Consider the following 22,681-nt stretch of genomic DNA (forward strand, 5'->3'; position numbering starts at 1 on the left):
TGTATTTGCACACACCAGTGCCAACCTAAAGCTAATGTTCTGTAGTGACATTTGGGTGCCAGAAGCCATTATAGAATTAGGCGATCCCTTGCACTAAATTGACAATTTAAAAATTCTTGTTCTAACATTTGGGGGTAAATCTCTATATATGGCGCTTAAGAAATTAGTATCAAAAGAAGGTGTTCTATAAGCTGCGTTTTAAAGTTAGGTACAGTTTAGAGCAGTGTTCTTCAACCCTTTTTTACACTATGGACCGGCGGAAATAAAATAATTATTTCGTGGACCCGGCCAAAACTAATAAGACTGAAATTTTTTTAAAACCCCATTTGCGCCCTGTCCCGCGAGCTCGGTCCCGTTAACCATCTGATCCCATCGCACAAGCCTCAAATAGTTAATGATTTTATATTGAACATATTTTATTATAAGTATAAATAGAAACAATATTTGTACAATTGTCATTTTTATAAATATAAATAATACAGGGCAATGGATCAACAAAACCCCCGTCTCCCCTCCCCTTCACATATATCCCCTTCTACTATCAGAAAACTGAATAAGTCAAATTATTACAGAATGCTACACAAATATCATGCTAACAGAATACCGCCGTCACCACATGGTAGGAATGGTGTTAGGGGGAGTGCAACTAGGGCAACTGCATCCTGGTCAGAGAGAGCCCTAAGCCTAGCTGGAAGCTAAAGAAGTACTGCCTGGGCTTTGCACTCCCTAGTTATGTCTAACATCAGCTCTAGCAGGATTACATATTTTATAATCTGATATATTCTACATCACAAGATAGAAATAAAATTTATTTTTTTCTACCTTTTGTCATCTCTGGTTTCTGCTTTTATCGTCTTCTTTTCACTCTCTTCCATCCAGCGTCTGCCCTTTGTCTCTTCAATCCAGCATCTGCCTCTTCCATCCACTGTCTGCCCTCTATCCCTCACCCTCTCATATGGTATCTGCGTTCTTTCTATGCCCCTCTCTCCTACACCAGATCTAGCATCTTTGTCCCTCTTTCCTTATTTTTCATCTGACCCCCCTTCCCAGCATCAATCTCTCTCTACCTTGTCATTGCTCTGTCTCTCCCCTTTCCCTCATCTGATCTCTTCATTCCATCCTGACTCCTTCCCCTCCTCTAATCTCCCTGCCAGCTGTTTCCTTCCAATGTTCCTCCTCCCCTGTCCAGCAGTACCTTCTCCCTTTCTTCATCCCCTTATCCAACAGTAACTCTCTTCCCTTCCCTTTCTCCCCTGTCAGCAGTAGCCCCTTCCCCTCCCTTGTCCAGGAGTACCCCTTCTCCCTTTCCTCGTTCCCTTATCCAACAGTAATTCTCATCTCTTCCCTATCCCTTCTCCCCTGTCAGCAGTAGCCCCTTCCCTCCCTTATCCTAGGAGCACCCCTACTCCCCTTCCCTCCTCTCCCTCTCCAGCAATGTTTCTCTATGTAAGGCTAGCAGCAGCTCTGTGTGCTTTTAACTTCGGCACACAGCTGCCCCTCAAGCAGTATTTTAGCGCGGTTTCATGAGGCAGCCTCGGGGCCTTTGGTAGGCCGGCCCACTTCGATGATGCGATGTGGGCCGACTTACCAAAGGCCCCGAGGCTGCCTCATGAATACCGCGTTAAAATACTGCCTAGGGGCAGCTGTGTGCCGAAGTAAAAGCACACAGACCTTGCCGCTTGCTTTTTCTGGGGGTGCAGAGACATACATGGCAGGAGTCGGATGGTGGCAGGTAGGAGTGCCGGGCATAGCGACGGCAACAGGAAGTTGCACGTCAGCTGACGCGGCACCTTTTGCTGCGGCCAGGGTCCTGAATCCTTTGCAGATGGCAAGATTTTTATGCGGACCGGCCACGGTCCACAGGACCGGCGGTTTGAAGAACTGTGGTTTAGAGAATAGTGCTTATGGCCTGGGAACGGAGCCTAAATTTAGGCATGGCCATTTGTACCATGAAAATGAGACTGCACCCTTTTTTCTATAACTATGTAATAACTTAAAGAAATGCCCCAATCTGCCATCTCGATGCATCCCTTTGGTCTCTAGATTCATGAGGGGTCTTTACCTCACCAGACTCCACTCAGACACTGCCTGTGGAATGGGATTTAATTATTCTTTCAGTACTCGTGAAGCCACCTTTTGAACCCCTCTTGTCTGCTTCACTAAAACACCTCACCTGGAAAGTGGCTTTCCTGATCGCGCTTAATTCTGCGCATCGAGTCAGCAAATGACAAGCACTGGCGTGGAATCCACCCTACACCAGATTTTATCACAACAGAGTCATCCTACATACTCATCCAAAGTTTTTACTGAAAGTAGTCTCTGAATTTCATCTCAACCAGTCCATAGTTTTACCTCTTTTATTTCCAAAACCAAACGTGCATCTGAAGAGACAGCTCCTCCATACCTGGACTGTAAAGAGCTCTTGCCTACTACTTGGACCGAACACCACATCATATAAGACTATTTTCATGCTGGCTAACGACTGCATATCCTTTTGCATATTCTCAGGCTGGGCTGACACTATTGGGCTGTGTAATGCTCATAGAGGGGTCTTTCTTTATTAAGGCGCGTTTTTTATTAAGGCGCATTAATCGATTTAGTGTCATTCTATCAAAAATCTTAATCCTTCAAATAATTCACTTATCTTTAGTTGATGCAGCACCCCTCAGACACGAATTCATGCTTCACTAGCTTCATCAGGGTCGAGGGTGTCATATTGCCTAAGCACCACAAACTTTCATCCACTTCATTATATTCCAATATGGCCAGGTTTCATAGGAAGGTACAGGTTTCTCTTTTCTTAAGGTAGGCTTGGTCTTCCTGGGCCACTATCTCAGAATCCTTGATTGGGAGACTCCAGTTTATTTTTCCTCTGGTCCATTTAGCACATACGTTCGGTGTCTTTCGTGTGCCCTGAGAAGTGCGCTGTTCTGTCTGAAGATGACGTTCATTTCCCTGTAATTTGTTTTAAATTTAATGTCTGTAAACTGCTTGGACCTTTTTAGATTGGGTGTTACATCAAGTTTCAATAAGCATAAGCTTTTCTCCTCACCCAGTACATCCTATAGCATTGTACCATCACCCAACAAGGCACTTCACACAACTCCAGCAGTTCCCTTTCACTCATCTGAGTTTCTTGTATTTTGTCAGATAAAGCTTTTAATCAGTGGTCTCTCTTCTGAGAACACCAATTGGCATGCAACTGCTAATGTGTTGTTGTTTTTTTTACATGAACCCCTATGCAGAGGAAATCAGACAGAAAGCACCAAATATTTTGCCAGTGACTCAATTTTCAAGTAGTACAAATAAATCTCTAGACATATCCAGAAATACTCTTCTGTAATCCGCCTTGAACCGCAAGGTAATGGCGGAATAAAAATCACTAATGTAATGTAATACTGTTATGAAATACAGACACTTGAGCAGTTGGCTAAGTGACATTGCTGTGTTTTGCAATGTGGAAGCTCTGAGTTCAATTCTTGGTTCATTTTCCCACCTCCCAGCTTAGATGTTTGCAAATGGCAGCACGCATGTCCCCTGAGGGAGAAGGAAGGCATAAGCCATGCTTAATAGCAACCATACTTAGGATTCATGAATGGAGGGTGTCAGAAAGAGCCTTGGTACTTGATCCCCAGACAGGGCTGCTGCTACTTGTACTGGGGCCCAGGGCAAAAATTCAGGAGAGAGCCCAAAGCTTACCAACAGTCTGTGCTTCCTTCAGATTTGGGGGCCCATTGTGGCATGGAGGCCCAGGGCAATTGCCTTTGGTTGCTTCCAGCCAAAGATGTGATTTATTTACTTGTTATACTTCCTTTCAGTGAAATTATTAAAACAGTTTAGTATCTGAGCTAAAGTAAACTAGGAAGAGATATAAAATAGTAAAATAAAAATCCCCAAGCTCTTGTGAATGAAAGTGCACCAAATTCCAACCCCCATTTCCAATTCAGTTGGAATACCAAAAGATCAGGAGGAAACTGCTGGGTGAAGAGAAGTCATTAGATCTATTCTAATCTTCTATTTGTGTGTCGCTCATACCTATACAGGCTCAAGGTGACTTTAAAGACAGGGGAGAGGAGGGAGAAGGAGGGAGGAGAGGAGGAAGAAAGGGTCAGAGGATATGTTGGAGGGGAGAGGGAAGGGAGGGGAAAGATAGGGGGGAATGGAGGTGGAAGGGGAAGAGGAGAGGATGCAGGAGATTAAGAGCCTGTTTTAAAAAGCCGCACGATAAAGGCCCCGAAGCCCATAGAGATTTAAAGGGCTTCGGGCTGTTGCCGCGTGGCAGCCGCTAATGCGGCTTTGTAAAACAGGCCCTAAGTGTCGAACAAATGAGTTTTCAGGTTTCTTTGAAAGATGATGTGGCAGATCTTGGGTCAGCACGTCCCCTGCGGTAAATGTTCTGTTTGTGATATGTCCATCTCTGGGAGTCAGTGGGTTCATCCTACCACAACAAAGTGTATTATTTGAAATCCAGTACCACCTGTGAGTCTAGGTTTGTGGTTTATGTCATTTCCTGCCCTTGTGGTCTTATCTATGTGGGTTGCACTTCTCGTAGTATAAGGACTAGGCTCATTGAACATTGTAGTTGCCTAAAAACTGAAAAAAATTCAGCCCCTATGGTGTCCCACAATATTTCCCATCAACACTGTTTCTCCCAATTACGCTGGTGCATTCTGGAACAGATTCCTATCAACTTTGAGGGGGACAGATATACGTATCTATTGAATCGTGAAAACTTCTGGATATTTTATCTTCGATCATATTTCCCTATAGGTTTGAATGAAAATGTGGATAAATGTTTCACTAACTAATCAATCTTTAATTTTTGGTTCTGGTAGTCAAAGTTTTACCTATGTCTAGCATCATATTTTTCACCTTTTTATTTATTATATTTTTCATTATATATATTTTTTTCGATTCCCCCTTGTCTTATATTCTCCCCTAATTTTCCATACCTTTTTTTCTTTTTTCCTTTGATATTACTTTTCCTAGTAGCGTGCTTTCGTTGACTTACGTCATCACGCTCCACAGGGGCGTTGATACGGCTGGATTCTCAAGGCGTTCTTAAATCCCGCAGATGCCATGTTGTTCTCTTAAGTTCCAGCGTCTTTGACTTTTGTATGCTGTGTAATTTTGATCTCTTATGTTTGACCAACAAGTTTAGAAATTACTGTCGGTTTCTCCACTTTTTTCATTATTTCATTTGTATCCCGCTCCTGATGAAGACGCGAAACGGAGCTCTGTCGAGTGGTGATATTCTTATGTTTGAGTGGTGATATTCTTATGTTTTGATGAGTGTGTGTGTGTGTTTGGAGGTTTTAATATTTTGGGACCCTGGATGTATGTTGTAGTGCTTGTGCTTTATTATCTTTACCAGTTGATTATTAAGGTTTTGGGCATTTGCACTTTATATTTATTCTTATTAATTAATTTTTGGATTGGCACTTTATATACTTATATACACTTTCATAGTTTGATTATTTAGTGTTTAGTTTGGCCTTTGTATATCAGCTCAGGCAACGTTATTTACTTTATTATGATAGGAACTTTTGCACTTGCACTTTATATCAGCATGCTAATAATCCTCTCAGGGTTTTTTTAAGGTTTTTCTATATACATGTTATTTATTCAGTAAGACTTATGTACTAAGTCACAAATGTCAATGTATTTATTTACCAAAAAATTCAAAATCATGTGTGATTAATCTATTAATTTATTATTTCATTAATTTTCCTTTTCATTCCCACCCCACACACTTTACCTTATTCATTTTGTATTGGTTTAGTCTTTAGGGAGTGTATGTTGTTTACATGCCTTTATTTCCCTTTTTCCTGAGTGCTAAGTCTGGCACTTTTCTTTTGGGAGTGTTATTATTTTCACAGGTGATGAATTTTGTTATGGACTATATGATGTATGAGGCAACTCTCATTTAGACTGATGTCTGGTGCTGGTCACCTCTGAGATTTTGCCTGAGCCAGAGGTTTACGTTATCTGCGACAGGCTCATACTGATGTCCACCACTTCAAACCCTGTTTCCTCCCATTGTGTAATTGTTTTGTCAGACTTACCACTTTAGGTTTAAGGCGTTTTAGCCAATTTCTCAGCAGTATCTCTTTTAGGTTTATATTGGCTATATATTTTGAAAAGGCTTAGTTATTTTAGTTGGAACCCAAGCACAGTACCGGGTAAAGCTTTGGATTCTCGCCCAGAAATAGCTAAGAAGAAAAAAAAAAAAAAATTTAAATTGAATCAGGTTGGGCACACTGGATGGACCATTCGGGTCTTTATCTGCCGTCATCTACTATGTTACTATGTTATTATTTTGCTGTTAAGGTTCAATTCATTACATTACACCTTGCGGTTCATGGCGGATTACAGAAGAGGATTTCCGAACATGTCCAGAGGTATTACAGAGTAGAGCGGGTTGCTTCAGAGGATTGAAATATGGTGTTAGTTAGTCTTTATAGATTTCTTGAATAGCAGGGTCATTTCTGTAAGGTCATTCCAAGTTTTTACTCCTAGAAAGATAAGCATGGAGTTGAAAACTCGTTTGTAATAAAGATCTTTTGTGGATGGGAGATTTAGCAGCATCCAGTAGAAGGTTCTGCAAGAAGTAGACCATTCCATTGAGAAGAGCTGGATGAGTGGGGCCGCAGAGTTTCCATATAGTATGCGGTGAATGATATAAGATATTTTAAATGTTCTTTGTGATGGGATGGTAGCCAGTGCAATTGTTTGATGAAGGTTGTGACTGAGTTGTATTTTCTCAGGTTGAAGATTAGTCTTACAGCAGTGTTTTGGATGAGTTGCATTTTGTGAATTAGAGAGTGTTGATTCCTATGTAGATGGAGTTGTAGTAGTCCATTTGTGGTAGTATCATCAGTTGTATGATTAAGGCAAAGTGGTATTGGTGAAAGTACGGTCTGATTAGTCTTAGTTGTCTCAGGGTGAAGAGGGATTTCTTTCGGAAACTAGATATTTGAGGTTCCATGGTAAGAGTGGAGTCCAGTATGCAACCTAAGATTATGGAGGACTCGTCAATGGAGAGGGTTTTGCCTGATCAAAGGGTGATGCTTGTTGGTGCCGTTTCCTGGGCCGTGTGGAAGTATAGAACTTTGGTTTTAGTTATGTTTAGTTTCAGTTTGTTGGTTGTTGCCCAATTTTGGATTCTTTCTATATTGTGTGAGATTTAGTTGGAGATTAGATAAATTCAAAAGATCACTAAAAAAGCTTTCTGTATAAAGACGCTCTCGACAGATAAGATTTCGACGAGGCTTTGATTATTATTTTTCTTCTTCCTGTCCTTATGTTTTGTCCTATAATTGTTTTCTTTCCTATCACAATTGTAGTTCTCCCTGCATCCCTTTTGTATGTAATAAGTCATGGTTGTCCATGTCTATGTTCTTAATTGTTTTGCCTGTCTTCCTCACATTTTATTGTATATCGCTCTGAATTTTTTTGAAATTGCAATTTGATCAAAATTTTTATGAAACTTGAAAAAATACGAAAGGCAATCAATGCAAACACCAATATGCAACTCTACTTCTTTCTCATGGCGCATAATCAACGGTCTGAACATCTCTCTTTTTTTTTTTTTTTTTACTAGGTTGTGGAAGAAGAAATCCCAATACCAGCAAGCTTTGTAAAACTCAGTTATCTGAGCAGTCGAACCCCTGGATACAAAACCTCACTGCATATCATCCTGACATACTCAACCCTACCTGCTGGCCTAATAAAAGTGCATCTGACCATAGTGGTGGAAGGGAGGCTAATGCAGAAATGGTTTCCTGCTGCTGCTAACTTGGTCTATGCCTTTTCCTGGAACAAGACAGACATTTATGGACAAAAAGTGTCTGGTCTGACAGAAGCCCTAGGTATGTTAAATGTGTTCGCTGCAAAGATTACTTGTTTTCAGTTTGTGTATTTTTCTTGCATTTTGTTTTGTTTTTCATACGTTTTAATCTTTATTGAAATGTTTTTTGATGCTTTATTTTCTCTTAGACTAAACTAACTAAACTAAACCTTAAGCTTATATACCGCATCTGCTCTATAACAATAGAGCTTGACACAGCTTACAGAAAATTAAAGGAAAAAAATACAATAGGGATAGGGATAATATAGAAGGAAACAAAGATCACAATTTTGAAAAAAAAAACAAGTTTTCGGATGTTTACGGAATAATTGGAGAGAGCCCAGATTGCGCAACTGGACAGGAAGATTTTAATTTGCTTAGAAACCTAATACTAGGAGTTAAGGGGGTAACGCTGTAAAAATGCAATTCTTATAAAGGCCCTGATTCTATAAAGTCCACCTAAAGTTAGGCGCCAGTATTGGCACCGATTCTATAAAACTTAGGCACCCATTATAGAATCACGCTTAGTATCACCTAAGCATGCTTAAGTGGCGCTCAACATCCTAACATTTAGGTTAGAGCAGGGATCTCAAAGTCCCTCCTTGAAGGCCGCAATCCAGTCGGGTTTTCAGGATTTCCCCAATGAATAGGCATTGAAAGCAGTGCATGCACATAGATCTCATGCATATTCATTGGGGAAATCCTGAAAACCCGACTGGATTGCGGCCCTCAAGGAGGGACTTTGAGACCCCTGGGTTAGAGAGAGTAAGCCCTCCCTTCGACGTCAGCGCTGACATTGGGGAAGACTTCCGGTCGGCTATGTGTGCTGCGGCAGGGCAGGTAGGAAAAAGAGGATGAGCCTCGCGGCTCGAGTTGTATTGAACCCTGCAAGATCCCCATGACCCTAGGGGATCCCCATGACCCAAAGGGGGAAACCTGCGGGATCCTCAACGCAACCCCCCCCCCCTTCACCAGTTCCCTTCTCTTTAGCCTCAAGCATGTCAACTGCTTCCCTAACGGTATATATACTGGATCTGCACTATTTCCTATTTGTACAGCTTCTTGTAGCTCTTGAAATATACAGCTCCGTTATTCTTGTAACTTCTCCTGGAAATGACCAGAACTCTCTTTTTAAGTTTTATTAGGATTTTATATACCGCCTATCAAGGTTATCTAAGCGGTTTTACAATCAGGTACTCAAGCATTTTCCCTATCTGTCCCGGTGGGCTCACAATCTATCTAACGTACCTGGGGCTACAGAGGACTAAGTGACTTGCCCAGGGTCACAAGGAGCAGCACAGGGTTTGAACCCACAACCCCAGGGTGCTGAGGCTGTAGCTTCAACCACTGCACCACACACTCCTCTGTAATTATCCTGGAAATGTCCAGTTGTCATAACATAAGAACATAAGCAATGCCTCTGCTGGGTCAGACCTGAGGTCCATCGTGCCCAGCAGTCCGCTCACGCGGCGGCCCAACAGGTCCAGGACCTGTGCAGTAATCCTCTATCTATACCCCTCTATCCCCCTTTCCAGCAGGAAATTGTCCAATCCTTTCTTGAACCCCAGTACCGTACTCTGCCCTATTACCCCAGTACCGTACTCTGCCCTCTGGAAGTGCATTCCAGGGGTCCACCACACGTTGAGTAAAGAAGAATTTCCTAGCGTTCGTTTTGAATCTGTCCCCTTTCAACTTTTCCGAATGCCCTCTTGTTCTTTTATTTTTCAAAAGTTTGAAGAATCTGTCCCTCTCTACTCTCTCTATGCCCTTCATGATCTTGTAAGTCTCTATCATATCCCCTCTAGGTCTCCTCTTCTCCAGAGAAAAGAGTCCCAGTTTCTCCAATCTTTCTCTATCTATCTATCTCTCTTTCTCTCTCTCTCTCTATTTCTGTGTCTCTCCCTTTCTCTCTCTCTTGCTTTCTCTCTCTCTCTCTCTCTCTCTGTCTCCCTTTCTCTCTTTCTGTCCCTCTCTACTCTCTCTATGCCCTTCATGATCTTGTAAGTCTCTATCATATCCCCTCTAAGTCTCCTCTTCTCCAGGGAAAAGAGACCCAGTTTCTCCAATCTCTCAGTGTATGAGAGGTTTTCCATCCCTTTTATCAGACGTGTCGCTCTCCTCTGAACCCTCTCGAGTAACGCCATATCCTTCTTAAGGTACGGCGACCAATATTGGATGCAGTATTCTAGATGCGGGCGCACCATCGCCCGATACAATGGCAGGATAACCTCTTTCGTTCTCTTTTGTAATCCGCCCAGAACTGCAAGGTTGAGGCGGAATAGAAATCAGTAATGTAATCCCCGCGGGTCCCATGGGATTCTCGTCGTCCCCGTTCCCATGCAGCTCTCTAATTTAGGTGTCCTCAATTTACATCAGAGTTTTCTTCACCTGAAGTTAGGCATCGATATTGGAGCCTTAACAACACCTAATTCACAAAGAGGCGCCTAACTAGAAAACACGCCCCTAACCAGGCCCAATTTTAGTGTGGGCACTTTGGGCTAGGCTGCAACTTTTTATAGAATCAGTTTTACGAGTTAGGCACCTAACATTCAATTAAGTCAAATTAAAGCCAATTGTGAGGTCTTGAGTGCCAATATCGGCACCGATTAAGCCTGTAGAATCAGGGCCTAAGTGCTTATTTTCCTTCATAGGACACTAGCATAGCAGGTGAGATATGTGACATTTATGCCATAGAACTGATATTTACAGCATTCTAAGTGTGTGTTAAGTGTAAGCCCCACCTAAGTTCTCCACCCAACAACTGTAACGCATACTATGTAGGATCTGCACATATTTTCAGAACAGGGTTTAGGTGGAATTTTGGCATTTACAAACAAATATGCACCCTTTCAAAAATTATGAAGACCAGGGGACATTCAGTGAAGTTGCATAGAAATACCTTTAAAACAAATAAGAGAAAATATTTTTTCACTCAAAGAAGTTAAACTTTGGAACTCATTGCCAGAGGACGAGACTGGGAGGCATCAAAATGGCAGATGACGTTTAATGTAAGCAAGTGGAAAGTGATGCATGTGGGAAAGAGGAAGCCAATGGAAATGTTATAAATCCGTTGTATCACATTATGATATGGCCACACCTCGAATATTGTGTGCAATTCTGGTTGCCGTATCTCAAAAAAGATGTAGCAGAATTAGAAAAGGTATAGGTAAAGGGTGACGAAAATAATAAAAGGAATGGGACAACTTCCCTATGAGGAAAGGCTAAAGCGGCTAGGGCTCTTCAGTTTGGAGAAGAGAGAGACTGCTTAGGGGGATATGATAGAGGTCTATAAAATACTGAGTGGAGCGGAAAGGGTAGATGTGAATCGCTTGTTTACTCTTTCCAAAAATACTAGGACTAGGGGACAAGCGATGAAGCTACTAAGTAATAGATTTTAAAAAGACCGGAGATAATATTTCTTCACACAACATGTAATTAAACTCTGGAATTTGTTGCCTGAGAATGTGATGAAGTCAGTTAGCTTAGCAGGGTTTAAAAAAGGTTTGCATAATTTACTAAAAGAGAAGTCCATGAGGAAATCCACTGCTTACTCCTAGGATCAGCAGCACAAAATCTGTTTTACTACTTGGGATCTAGCTGGGTACTTAGGACTTGGGTTGGCCACTATTAAAAACATAATGCTGGGCTCGACGGACCTTCAGTCTGTCCCGGTATGGCAATTCTTATGTTTTTATGAGTATTAAAAAAGGTTTGGACAAGTTCCTGGCATATGCTATTGAGAAATACATGGGGGAAACGTCTGCTTTCCCTGGGATCAGTAGTATGGAATGTTCTGGATGCTTATGACCTGGATTGGCCATTGTTGGAAACTGGGCTATTCTTATATTCATTCTCTCTCTATCTCTCATCATTATGTTCTCGTTCAATATTTAGGTGTCGCTCTGGTTTGTTGAAAGCATTCCCAGTTTTGATGATACAACTATGAATTGGACTACAGCTTTGGATCAATCCCAATTTTTATTTTATTTTTTTACTCTTTCAGCCACCATATTGTAGAAGTTTCTTGGGGTTTACTCTTCTAATAAAGTATCAAGTCATTTAAGGAATCGGAACAGAGTTTACGTCAAATGCATCAGTTATCAGCATATTTTCATAAACTAGATGCTTGTTGATGTTTATACGAGTATTTTGGATAGAACTGTTAATTTAAGAGCAGATTTAACAGTTTCAATTAATACGTATGCTTCTTGGCATTTTGTTGAGGAAGGTGTAGTTTATTTTGACATCTTTGAAAAACACATGTTTAATAATAGTTTTTAATTTGCTACAAAACTTAGCATTATGAGATAGTAATTAGAGCTCTAAAAATGGAATTTATTTATTTAATTCGTTTTCTATCCCGTTTTTTCCCAAACAGCTCAGAACGGGTTACAAGGTTAAGATGAAGTATCTTCTATGTTAACCTAATTAAATTATAGTGCCAGTGTACTAAGGTGTATTAAAGTTATTGTTAAATTAATTTTTTACAGCATATTAATACAATATCAGCCTTAACACACTTGAGAATTAGTCCATGTTTAGCACAGGGACTAGCACAGTAAAAATATTAATGAGTTCTACTGCATGCAAATGGACACAGGTCTTTAAATTTTTTTCTTTTTTTAAATAGTGCTAACACCCCTTGCCCATTGTTGGCTACAATATTCCTGTCTGCCTACTTCTCATCTCTGGGACACAAAAGGAAGGTCCTCCAAATAATTTTCCCCTCCTTAAGACTCCAGAAGAAGCCCTCTGATGCTTTCCAGCAGTTGAAAGGGGTAGGAAATAAATCCCACCTCTTGCCCTGCCCATTTTACTATGTTGTCTTTGGCCCTAGAGCATTAATATAAAACAGATATGAATCAACAGATTCATTTAAGATATAGATTTCAAGCATGCTTTGATTCTCAAAATGGTGTCCACTTCATCTCTACCTTCTGAAAACCATGCTGTCAAAAGGATATAGACATAATGGAGACAATCAGGAAATAGACTACCAAAATGATGAAGGTCCTGAACCAAATATTTATGAATTGTTAATATATACAATAGAGGAGAGAAAAAAAGGGAGAGATGATAAGTCAGAGATACTCACATAGCTTAAAAATTTACTGGAAGATTCTATATAGTCCACCAGTGAAACTGAAATAAATCCATGTAACATTGGAAGATGTAATGGGTCAATTTGATAAACTGAACAGTAGCAAATCACCTGGACCAGATGGTATACATCCCAAAGTTCTGATAGGATTAAAATGAATTTGCAGAGCTATTCATAGTAATTTGTAATTTATCTTTCAAATCCAACATGGTACTAGAGAAAATATTTCTTTACTCAGTGTACAATTACCACTGTAATTTGTTGCCAAAAATATGGTGAAAGCAGTTAGCTTGGCAAGATTTTTAAAAAGGTTTGGATAATTTCCTAAAACAAAAGTCCATACGCCATTATTGAGGTGGCTTGGGGAAATCCAATGCTTATTTCTAGGATAAGCAGCATAAAATCTGTTTTACTCCTTGGGATCTTGCCAGGTACTTGGAATCTGGGTTGGCCACTGTTGAAAACAGGATACTGGGCTTGATGGACTTTTGATCTGTCCCAGCATGGCAACTCCCATGTAAAGTTAGGTGCTTACATCAGCGCATCTATCCGATGCAGACAGCTAACTTAATTGGCTGATGGGTTTAATAGGCGCCAATAATTGGCTCTTAACACCTCATAAATGCAATTAATTGGACTTAATTGAAAGGCACCTAACTCGAAAAACACAATTCTATAAAAAGTAGGCACCTAGTCCAAAGAGCTTACCTAAAAGTGGGCATGGCTGGGACAGTTCGTGAGTGTACTTTCAAGTTAGGCACCTCTTTTTGAATTAGGCACTGGTGTTTTGGTGGAGAAAACTCTGGCATGAATATGGAGCATCTAAATTTAGGATGCGTAGCAATGCCTACCGCTGCTTAGTGGCGCTAAAGCGTGATTCTATACAGCGCCCCTAACTTTCATAGAATCGTGCTTAGCACTGCACTAGTTGGTGCCAATTTTTAGGTGGCTTTTATAGAATTGGGCCCTTAGGCCCTGATTCTGTAAGAGGTGCCTGCCACGTGTCAATCACCGACAGACGCCGCTTCCAGAATCACGGCCCCCAAGGGCCCTAGGTGCCAGAAATGTGAGCCAAAGAAATGTGTCCTTCATTTCCAGCGCCAAGGGTCCGTCCTGAATTGCAGCCAGTGGCGCATAGTGAACCTGAAGTCTGGTGCCACCCCTAACTGCACCAATTTCCAGGCTTCAGCATCACTATGCGCTGCTAGCCACCATGGACCTAGGTGCAAATTCCCGGAGGCTACGTAGTAGTGGCTTTTTAAAAAATTATTATTAGTGAGTTTTTTAATTAGGTTTTAACAGCGTGACCAATTATCGTGCCACTTAAACCCAATAAAACCACTTCAGTTAGTTAGGTGGTACGGGTGACTACTGACACCTTACTTTCAGCGTCTTTTGTAGAATTTGGCCCTTAGTGAATACTTTGCAAGCAAGTATTTATCACTGGAAAGTGTAAAGCAGATTGAGGTATAAACTTTCAAGGGATTAGATGCTTGAGATGAAAATGTCAAAGGAGGTGGTGGATGCAAAACTCAACAGTTTTAAAAAAGAATAGGAAAGGCTTGGAAACAATGGAGAACAATTTTCTAAACCATTTTCAGCTATACAAAAGTAGTATTTGAAATGCACCCACCCTATTTGCAGGTAAATTTAACTGAATAGTTTCACTAGACATATAAGTTACCAGACGTCCGGATTTCACCAGATATGTCCTCCTTTTGAGGACATTTCTGGGGGTCCGGACAGCATTTAGAAAACCCACCCAGCACTTTGTACAGGTTTTGAAAGAAATTGCATCAGGAAGGGAAACATCCGCGCATGCCTTCCTGCCCAATCGAACAGCATCGGGGGTTGGGACTGGGGGCAGAGCTGGGGCGTAACAGGGCAGAGATGGGTGGAATTGAGCGAGGGCAATTCTAGGGGCAAGTCTAGGGGTCGCCTTAGGAGCAAAAAATAGCAAGGGCAGGTTTCTGCACCTACTTATCCAGGCCCAGTTCTATAAAGAATTTTTTATCTACTTTGATATTATGCGGTGCCTCTTAAACTTTTTCAGCTCCGGCACACTAAACAGAGCAAATGTTTTTTGCAGCACATTATATTGGAAATTATAATATTGCAAAACCAACGGTGTGATGAAACTAAAGTAGATAAATAGAATTGCTATGAAATATAATGGATGTGCTTGTTTTTTAGTTGCAAATTAACTCAACACATGGCTTGATAGTCGACAAGCAAACATACATTTCATCATCCACGATCTGCAGTCATTCTCTTTTTTTTCTATTTCATTTTCTGTCCGAGCTGAAAATCCAAGTTTGCAAAGATAAGAAGATCCAAGTGGTAACAAAGCCTTGATTGGCACACAGTTTGAGAGGACACTGTATTAATGTAACATCTGGCATAGCCACTCTTTAATGAAGAGTTTGGGCAGAATGAATGGGGGAGGACAGAGAGCCACCATCTTAGCTGGATCTTTGCGGCATTGGTACCAGCACAGAAGAAATTTTAATCGATCCTAGAGACTATGGCATTGCCTAGATCCTGCATCACATTGGGACTAATGGGGAAGGAAACCACTGCCTCGGATGAATTTAGGGGAAAGTGGTCTCTTTTCCTTATAGTCCAAGATCAGACTGTTGGGTGCTATCAACTTGTGTTCAAGTCCTAGTGGACTTGAAAATTATCAAGTTTTCATGGGCAGAATGCAGAAGTAGATTGGCGGGCCTTCTGTGCAGCATAAATTTCGATGTTGCCGCAACAAACGTGATCCTCCGCCTCCAACAACCGCCCATCTGCTGCTGCCCAGATGGGTGGTACATCGTTAGTCTGACATCTCCGATGAAAACCTGTTTTGCCCTGGAAGACCCTGCTGGTACTGAAACTGCCGACGGCATAGCTTTCCGCTTCAGAGGTGCACGACAAGCCCATGTACCATGCCTGGAGCCATGATTAGACAGAGAGTCTTATTTCTAAGTTTCCAGCTGTGATTTGGGATCATTAGTGCATGGTTAATTTCGATTGCTGCTGTTTGTTTGCCAGGAAATCCTAAATTTACATTGGGAACAATTACAAAGTTGTGCTGCTCATTGCAACGAAGGGGCAGTAGGTGCAAATCATACGCCTGATTAACGAGATCAGCCTAATCTCTAATAAGAGGCGCAATTCTGCCTAAATAATGTTCTACCTGAGAGTTCATACCACTTCTGTCGAGAAACTCTAATTATATGGAACTGAGCCATCTCACACGAAGTGATATTTTGGGGTAAATATTGAGCCAGTGGCATTATTTCCAGATACTCAACGCCAGGTCATGTCCAAGCTTTTGGCATTGAATATCCAGTTTGTGTGGCACTGGCTAAAGTTAAGTCAATATTCGGAACTTAGCCAGTTGCCACTATAAGAGCCAGCACTGTGATGAGCTTTGGGTGCTTGAGCACCCCTAATATCGAGCAAACTCCTTGACCGTGTCCCTGGAAGGGTAAGTGCCATTGGGTTTTAACACACTCAATAAGTTTAAAAGTTGGCTCCTATGGCTGCCAACACAAATATAGGACTGTGTTTTAAGCACTTAATAAGGCCGGAGAGCTGACCACCCTGAAACACCCCCCAAATAGCTGGTTTTCATTTAGGTGTTAGCCATTATTTTTTTGTAGCTGCAATAACCAGTTAAGTGCTGCTGAATCGAGCAATGTAACTGGTCAGTGGCCATTTCTGGCCGGTTAAATCATTTTGAATATTGGCCAGTTGGGCTCACCTACCTTACAGGAAAGGGCAATGTTATGGCTGAGAAGCTCAGCCTAAATCCTGCAGCCCTTATGAATGTTCCTGGGAAGAGAAGCAAAATGAGATGTTCCATGAAGCAGGACACCTACTATAGATCTGTTTCTGTGTACTCTGAACAGGTTCAGAATAGGGACACATAGCAAAGTGTCCTCAAATGTCTCCTGCTTACATTGTGAGAGGAACTGCTATTCCTCTTCCCACTGATAATTCTGCAAAGATTCATCTATAACCCTCTTAGATTTTATTGGCCTAGGTCAGGGGTAGGCAATTCCGGTCCTGGAGAGCCGAAGCCAGGTCAGGTTTTCAGGATATCCACAATGGATATGTACAAGATGGATTTGCATGCACTGCGTCCTTGAGATGCAAATCTATCTCATGCATATTTATTGTGGATATCCTGAAAACCTGACCTGGCTCCGCCTACCCCTGGCCTAGGTAAATATTATGCCCACTCTTTTGGGTGTTATCCATCAGGAAACTGATTGAAGTTCACTTAACTTTAGTCATACAGAATTGGGGAACTCTGATACATCTCACCAGTAGGCCTCTGGCTCTTTGAGATAATGAACATTGAATTCACTAAAATCTATATGAGCATGTTTCAGAAATCCTGATTTCTAGAGGAGGTTTTTCTAGATGGGTCTATAGTTTTAAATAGAAGAGGTTTGCTGCACAATGTCATGGAAAGACCCTAGGCCAGTGTCCCTTCAATACAAAGGCCTGGGGGCTGATGACGGCCCCTAGAGACCTTGGAGGTAGCCCCCATTGTCTTAGGGTTTTTTCTGTTTACTCTGTCCTCTCTACCCAGGCTCAGGACAGAAAGGGGAAGGTGGATGGGGAGAAAGTTCACAGGCTTGAAGTGCAAGACATATCTCAATAGACAAGAGACAATGGTTTTGTAAATGCTCATACCTTGCTGAGAATACCCCAATAAAATTTGAAGGTGGGCTGTAAGAATGGATGTCATTGACACACACTGGTTAGCAGTGTTGTGGACCTGCATGGAAAGATATTTGGGGGCTCTTATTCAGCTCATTGGAACCCAAAGGGGTCCTCAGCTTACAAATTAATGAAGATCACTGCCCTTAGATTGTTTTATTCTGACCTTCAGAAAAACCACTGAAGTATCTCCATTATGTATTGGAATTAGGCCTAAAACCCAATTTAGTAAGAATTCTCCATAGTAATAACCGGCACGTACCACCAAGGAGAAGGTTAACCTAGGCACCTAGGTTTGAATATCTACCTCCATGATAACTATTTGAATATCTACCCCATGATGACTTAGCAATGCTATAACTGGTTATCACTAAACTATAAATAAGAAACGTTATTCTATTCTCTATTAAATGCAGAGTCTAATGAGAGTGCTATTATTTTGTTTTGATCTAATTAAGACATAAGCTCTCTTATAAAATAAGATGTTGACCAACCTGTTGATTGGAGATCTTAGAAATACATTATTTACAGTTTCCGTAGGATATGAATACGAGCTTTGCCCTGAAGTTATTCTCTGGGAGAAAAGAAGTGTAACGATGCAGGGTTTTGAGATGGATGCATCAAACCTGGGAGGCTGGTCCTTAGATAAACATCATATTCTAAACCCACAAAGTGGTAAGTACTCTAGTAAATTATAGGTTTCTATGTACCTCACACCTTCAGTTCTGTAACAGTACACCCATATTTAAATGCCTAGGGGGCAATTCTATAACTGAGTACCTGGTAGGAGCTTTTTCTTTTTTAAAAGAAACACAGGCGTTTACTTTCTTTTGTAGAATATTGGTATAGCAGTGAAAATGCATGCCTATAAGTAAGATGACTAAGTTCCAGTGATATGCATATATACAGAATAGGTCCCTGACCCGATCTTATCAAGGAAACAACTCTTTTAAGATAAGTTATTTCTTTGTAATTATTTATGAGAGCATTATGCACTTTATATAAAACACGAAAAAAAAACATTTTAAAAAAACATTCATAAAACGTTAAAAGCTTTGAGTAAGTGGGCGAATGAAGAAGCCACAGCCATAGCCACTAAGACTTTTGTATCGCCAAGAAATTGGGCGAACAATTGGCATGTCTGAAGCCCCCAAAAAAACGAAAAAAATCATATGAGACAGTTGAGACATTGACCTTTGATACTGAGTATATAATATTGGCTAATGTTGGAGGAGTGACTGGGATATTTACTTCTGCAGTGTGATATTCAGTTGAAAAAGAATTATAAATATAATAGGAGAAAGGAAGACATTTAAAATAGAGCCATTATGGCTGAATTTATGGGATACACAGAGGAACATGTCCAAAATTTATACAGAATAGCGCATAGGCAGAATTTTAGCATATATGCATGCATGTGCATATATATACAACTACTACTACTAATCATTTCTATAGCATTGTCAAATATTGTTAAACATGCAGGAGACAATCCCTGCTCAATAGAGCTTACTTATGCACTGTTTAAATAAAGTTCATGCCTCATTGGAATGAAGCTGTGAGCATGTATATATAGAACTGGCCTGCTAGAGGGCGTCTATCTGGTACCTGTTCTATAAAGTAAAGAAAGCACCACCTCTCCTTTACAGAATTCTAACGTAACAGCCAAAATACATGTCTACAGTTCAGGCATGAACACTTGAAAATGGCATAAATGCTTTGTTCCTACCTTGCATGTAATTATACTAGTCTATAATTTATGCACATAGCTTTGTGCCCTGACCTTGTTTCACTCAGACTCCGCCCATACCTATGCCCACCTTCAAACTGAGGCCATCGCATTTACGTGTCGTTTGACTGAACAGCATCCAGCCTGAATATTGGTATTTAAATGCACATATGCACACATACATGAGTATATGCCTAGGGTTACCAGACATCCGGATTTCTACGGACATGTCCTCCTTTTGAGGACCTGTCCGGGGGGGCCGGACGGTTTTGAAAAGCTTCCCGACAAAATTGAATCAGGAAGGGGCATCCGCACATGTAATATGCGCACGTGATGTAATTGCATCATATCCGCGCATGCATGGATGCAATCGGGGGGGGCGGGGCTGGGGGACAGAACAGGGCATTTCTCAGGCGAGACTGGATGGAACTGGGGGCGTGGCCATGGGTCCGTATTTTCCCAAAGGAAAATCTGGTAACCCTATATATGCCAGCATTCTGATCGTTTGCATGCCTACGTGGCACTTAAATATTGGCGTCCCATTTACAGAATTACCCCCTGACAGTCCAAAGTCAGCGTCATAATTGTTTGGAAAAATTATCTATTTATTTGTCTCATTCTAACCTAATTCGATAAACTTGGGAGCACAATTTTGCATCTAGCACACCAAATTGGACCGTCAAGTTGTGGAACAGTGCCTAACTTAATTGTTTAAGTGGGCACTAATTGGCTTTAACTGCCAACATTAACCCTTAAGTGGAGTTAATTGGCACCAATTTGCAGTTATACGCTCTAAATCTAGGCCCTGATTCTAAAAACAGCTCCTAACTCATAGGCACTGTTCAGCGCAGTTGTCAATCATCCACTAGGTGCCATGTATAGAACTGCGCCTAGCGATGCCTAAGTGTCTTAGGCGTTGGTAGACGTTGAATTCTTAGGCACACTGCCCTTTAGGCCAGGGTTTTCTTGGCCCAAACGAATGAGCCTAAGTTGGGCTCCTACCTGCGCCCAAGTCAAATCATGCACAAAATCCACCCGCAATTCATCCCCTATCCACACCTACTTTCCGGTTGACACCTCAGGATAGACGCCCACCTCAAAGTGTTAGGCGCCAATCGAGTTAGGTGCCTACCAGATCCTTAATTTTTTTTAATTGCTTTTTTTTTAGTTTTTTCATGGTCCTTTAGGCACCTATTATAGAATCAAGGCCCTTAGGGCCCAATATTTAGCTGGCGGTGATTAGAGTGTTGCTGACTGCTGCCGCCATGTAAACCCAGGTATTTAATGCCAGGCCATGTCTGGTACCCCTAGCATTGATGTTTCCAGGTTTTGCAGCCAGCTAACATATAGCCAGGTTAAGTGTGATTTTCAGCACTTAACAAAATGAGGGTTATCACATAAAGATAGGACTGACTTTTAGGCGGTCTTATTTATGTGATTAATGGCCTGTCCAGTCAAGTGCTGAAGATTGACGCTTTATTGACCAAGTGGCAACTTCGCCTCCAGAATGCCATCAAAATAGCCGGTTTTCAGTTCAGTACTAACTGGCTAAAACCCAAGTAGACAATTTAACTGGCCGGGATCCATTTCTGGCCAGTTAAATCGTGTTGAATATTGACACCCCCCCCCCCCCCCACACTGTCAGTTACGTGTGCAACTGATAGTATTCAGGCAGGAGCATTTACAACAACCTTTGACATGGTTTAAATGCTCGGGCCTAAGGTTAGGTGCTTAGATTAGTGCTCCTAGCCAATCTAAAAGCTTAATCAGCAGAGATAACAAGCAATTAGCATTTCATAACTGACTTAAAATTAATTGGGCGATAAGTGCCTAGATTGTTAGGTGCATACCACTTTCAGGTAGTCCAAGACGCCTATGAGAAAGTAGGTGATGTTTGGGGCAGATCATGGGCATATGATGCATATAGGTGCCTAATTTAGGTGCCGGTATTTAGGCCAAGAAAACACTGGCATAAACAGGATGCGCCAAAGCCCTTTTTAGGTGCCGCTAGTCACGATTATATAAACAGCGCCTACAAAATTAACATGTGCAAAGTACTGCATTCCTAGGCTTCTATGATTCTTTAAATGGTGTCTAACATATAGGCGCCAAAGACCATGCGTCAATCATAAGCTATGCACCGTTTATAGAATCACGCCTAATGGCACCCAAAGCATTCATAGGCCCCAGTAGGCATTGAAACCGTAGACACACTTCCATTTATGCCAGGGTTTTCTTGGTCTAAATGAGTGTACCTAAGTCAAACCATACCCAAAATCCACCAAAATCCATGCCTACTTTCTGGTAGGCACCTTGGTGTAGAGGCCGACCTCAAAGTGGTAGGCGTCTACCGAGTTAGGTGCCTACCATCTAATTAATTGGAATCTATAATAATAAAACCCTAAGCACGCATGAACACTCCTACTTGCGTGTTACGTTTTCCGTGATCAGTATGTCCCCGGCAGGTAGTAGTAAGCAAATGCGCTTAGGGTTCTGTTTCCGTGTAAGCACACTCACAGACCTCAAGGTGATGTTCGGTCTGGCCTGCTTCCTGCTCCCTTAGTGCCTTACCGTAATGTATTTTTAAGTTCAAAGATGCGGTGGCGGCTCCTCTCACGATCCCCATCTGCGTCGGAAGTCCAACGCAGGCGGAGATCGTGAGAGGAGCCGCCGCGGCAACTTTAAACTTAGAAATAATTCTGCCAGAGTCGGCCAGACAGCAGGAGATGAAGGGCGAAGGTGTAGGGGATTCTTAAAGGGCTGGAGAAATGTATGGCTACAAACTACACTAAGGGAAGGTCACTTCCCACCAGAACTAGGCGAAATCATAATTACTCCCATTCTGAAAGATCTCAAAGGTCCAATAGACAATCCAACAAACTATAGACCAATCGCCTCTATCCCACTATACATCAAACTAACAGAAGGACTTGTCGCACATCTTCTCTCCAACTATCTTGAATACCACCACATTCTGCATCCGTCACAATCTGGATTCAGAACTAACCATAGCACAGAAACTCTACTGGTATCACTATTAGACATAGTCCGACAACACCTCAGCAAAGGAAACAAGCTGCTTCTCATCCAACTCGATCTTTCAGCAGCATTCGACCTAGTAGACCATCCCACACTACTCCAGATACTAGATGCAATAGGAATCTCAGGTAAAGTTCACAACTGGTTCCAAGGCTTCCTTAAAACACGAACATACAGAGTCAAGTCAAAAGATCATCTATCCGACCCTTGGTCAAACCCATGTGGAGTACCACAAGGATCA

At 41.6% G+C, this 22,681-nt stretch overlaps 1 protein-coding gene across 1 annotated transcript in view; it reads left to right on the top strand.

The window, feature by feature from the left end:
- Positions 1-22,681, top strand: part of TENM1 (teneurin transmembrane protein 1) — a 698,125-nt gene that overhangs the window by 460,090 nt on the left and 215,354 nt on the right. The window contains exons 18-19 of the mRNA XM_033947005.1: positions 7,604-7,871; positions 18,204-18,347. Coding sequence (XP_033802896.1) covers positions 7,604-7,871; positions 18,204-18,347 — 412 coding nt within the window. The remainder of the gene's footprint in view (positions 1-7,603; positions 7,872-18,203; positions 18,348-22,681) is intronic.

The sequence above is a fragment of the Geotrypetes seraphini genome, chromosome 5 (genome assembly GCF_902459505.1).
Source record: "Geotrypetes seraphini chromosome 5, aGeoSer1.1, whole genome shotgun sequence".
Lineage (NCBI taxonomy): Eukaryota > Metazoa > Chordata > Amphibia > Gymnophiona > Dermophiidae > Geotrypetes > Geotrypetes seraphini.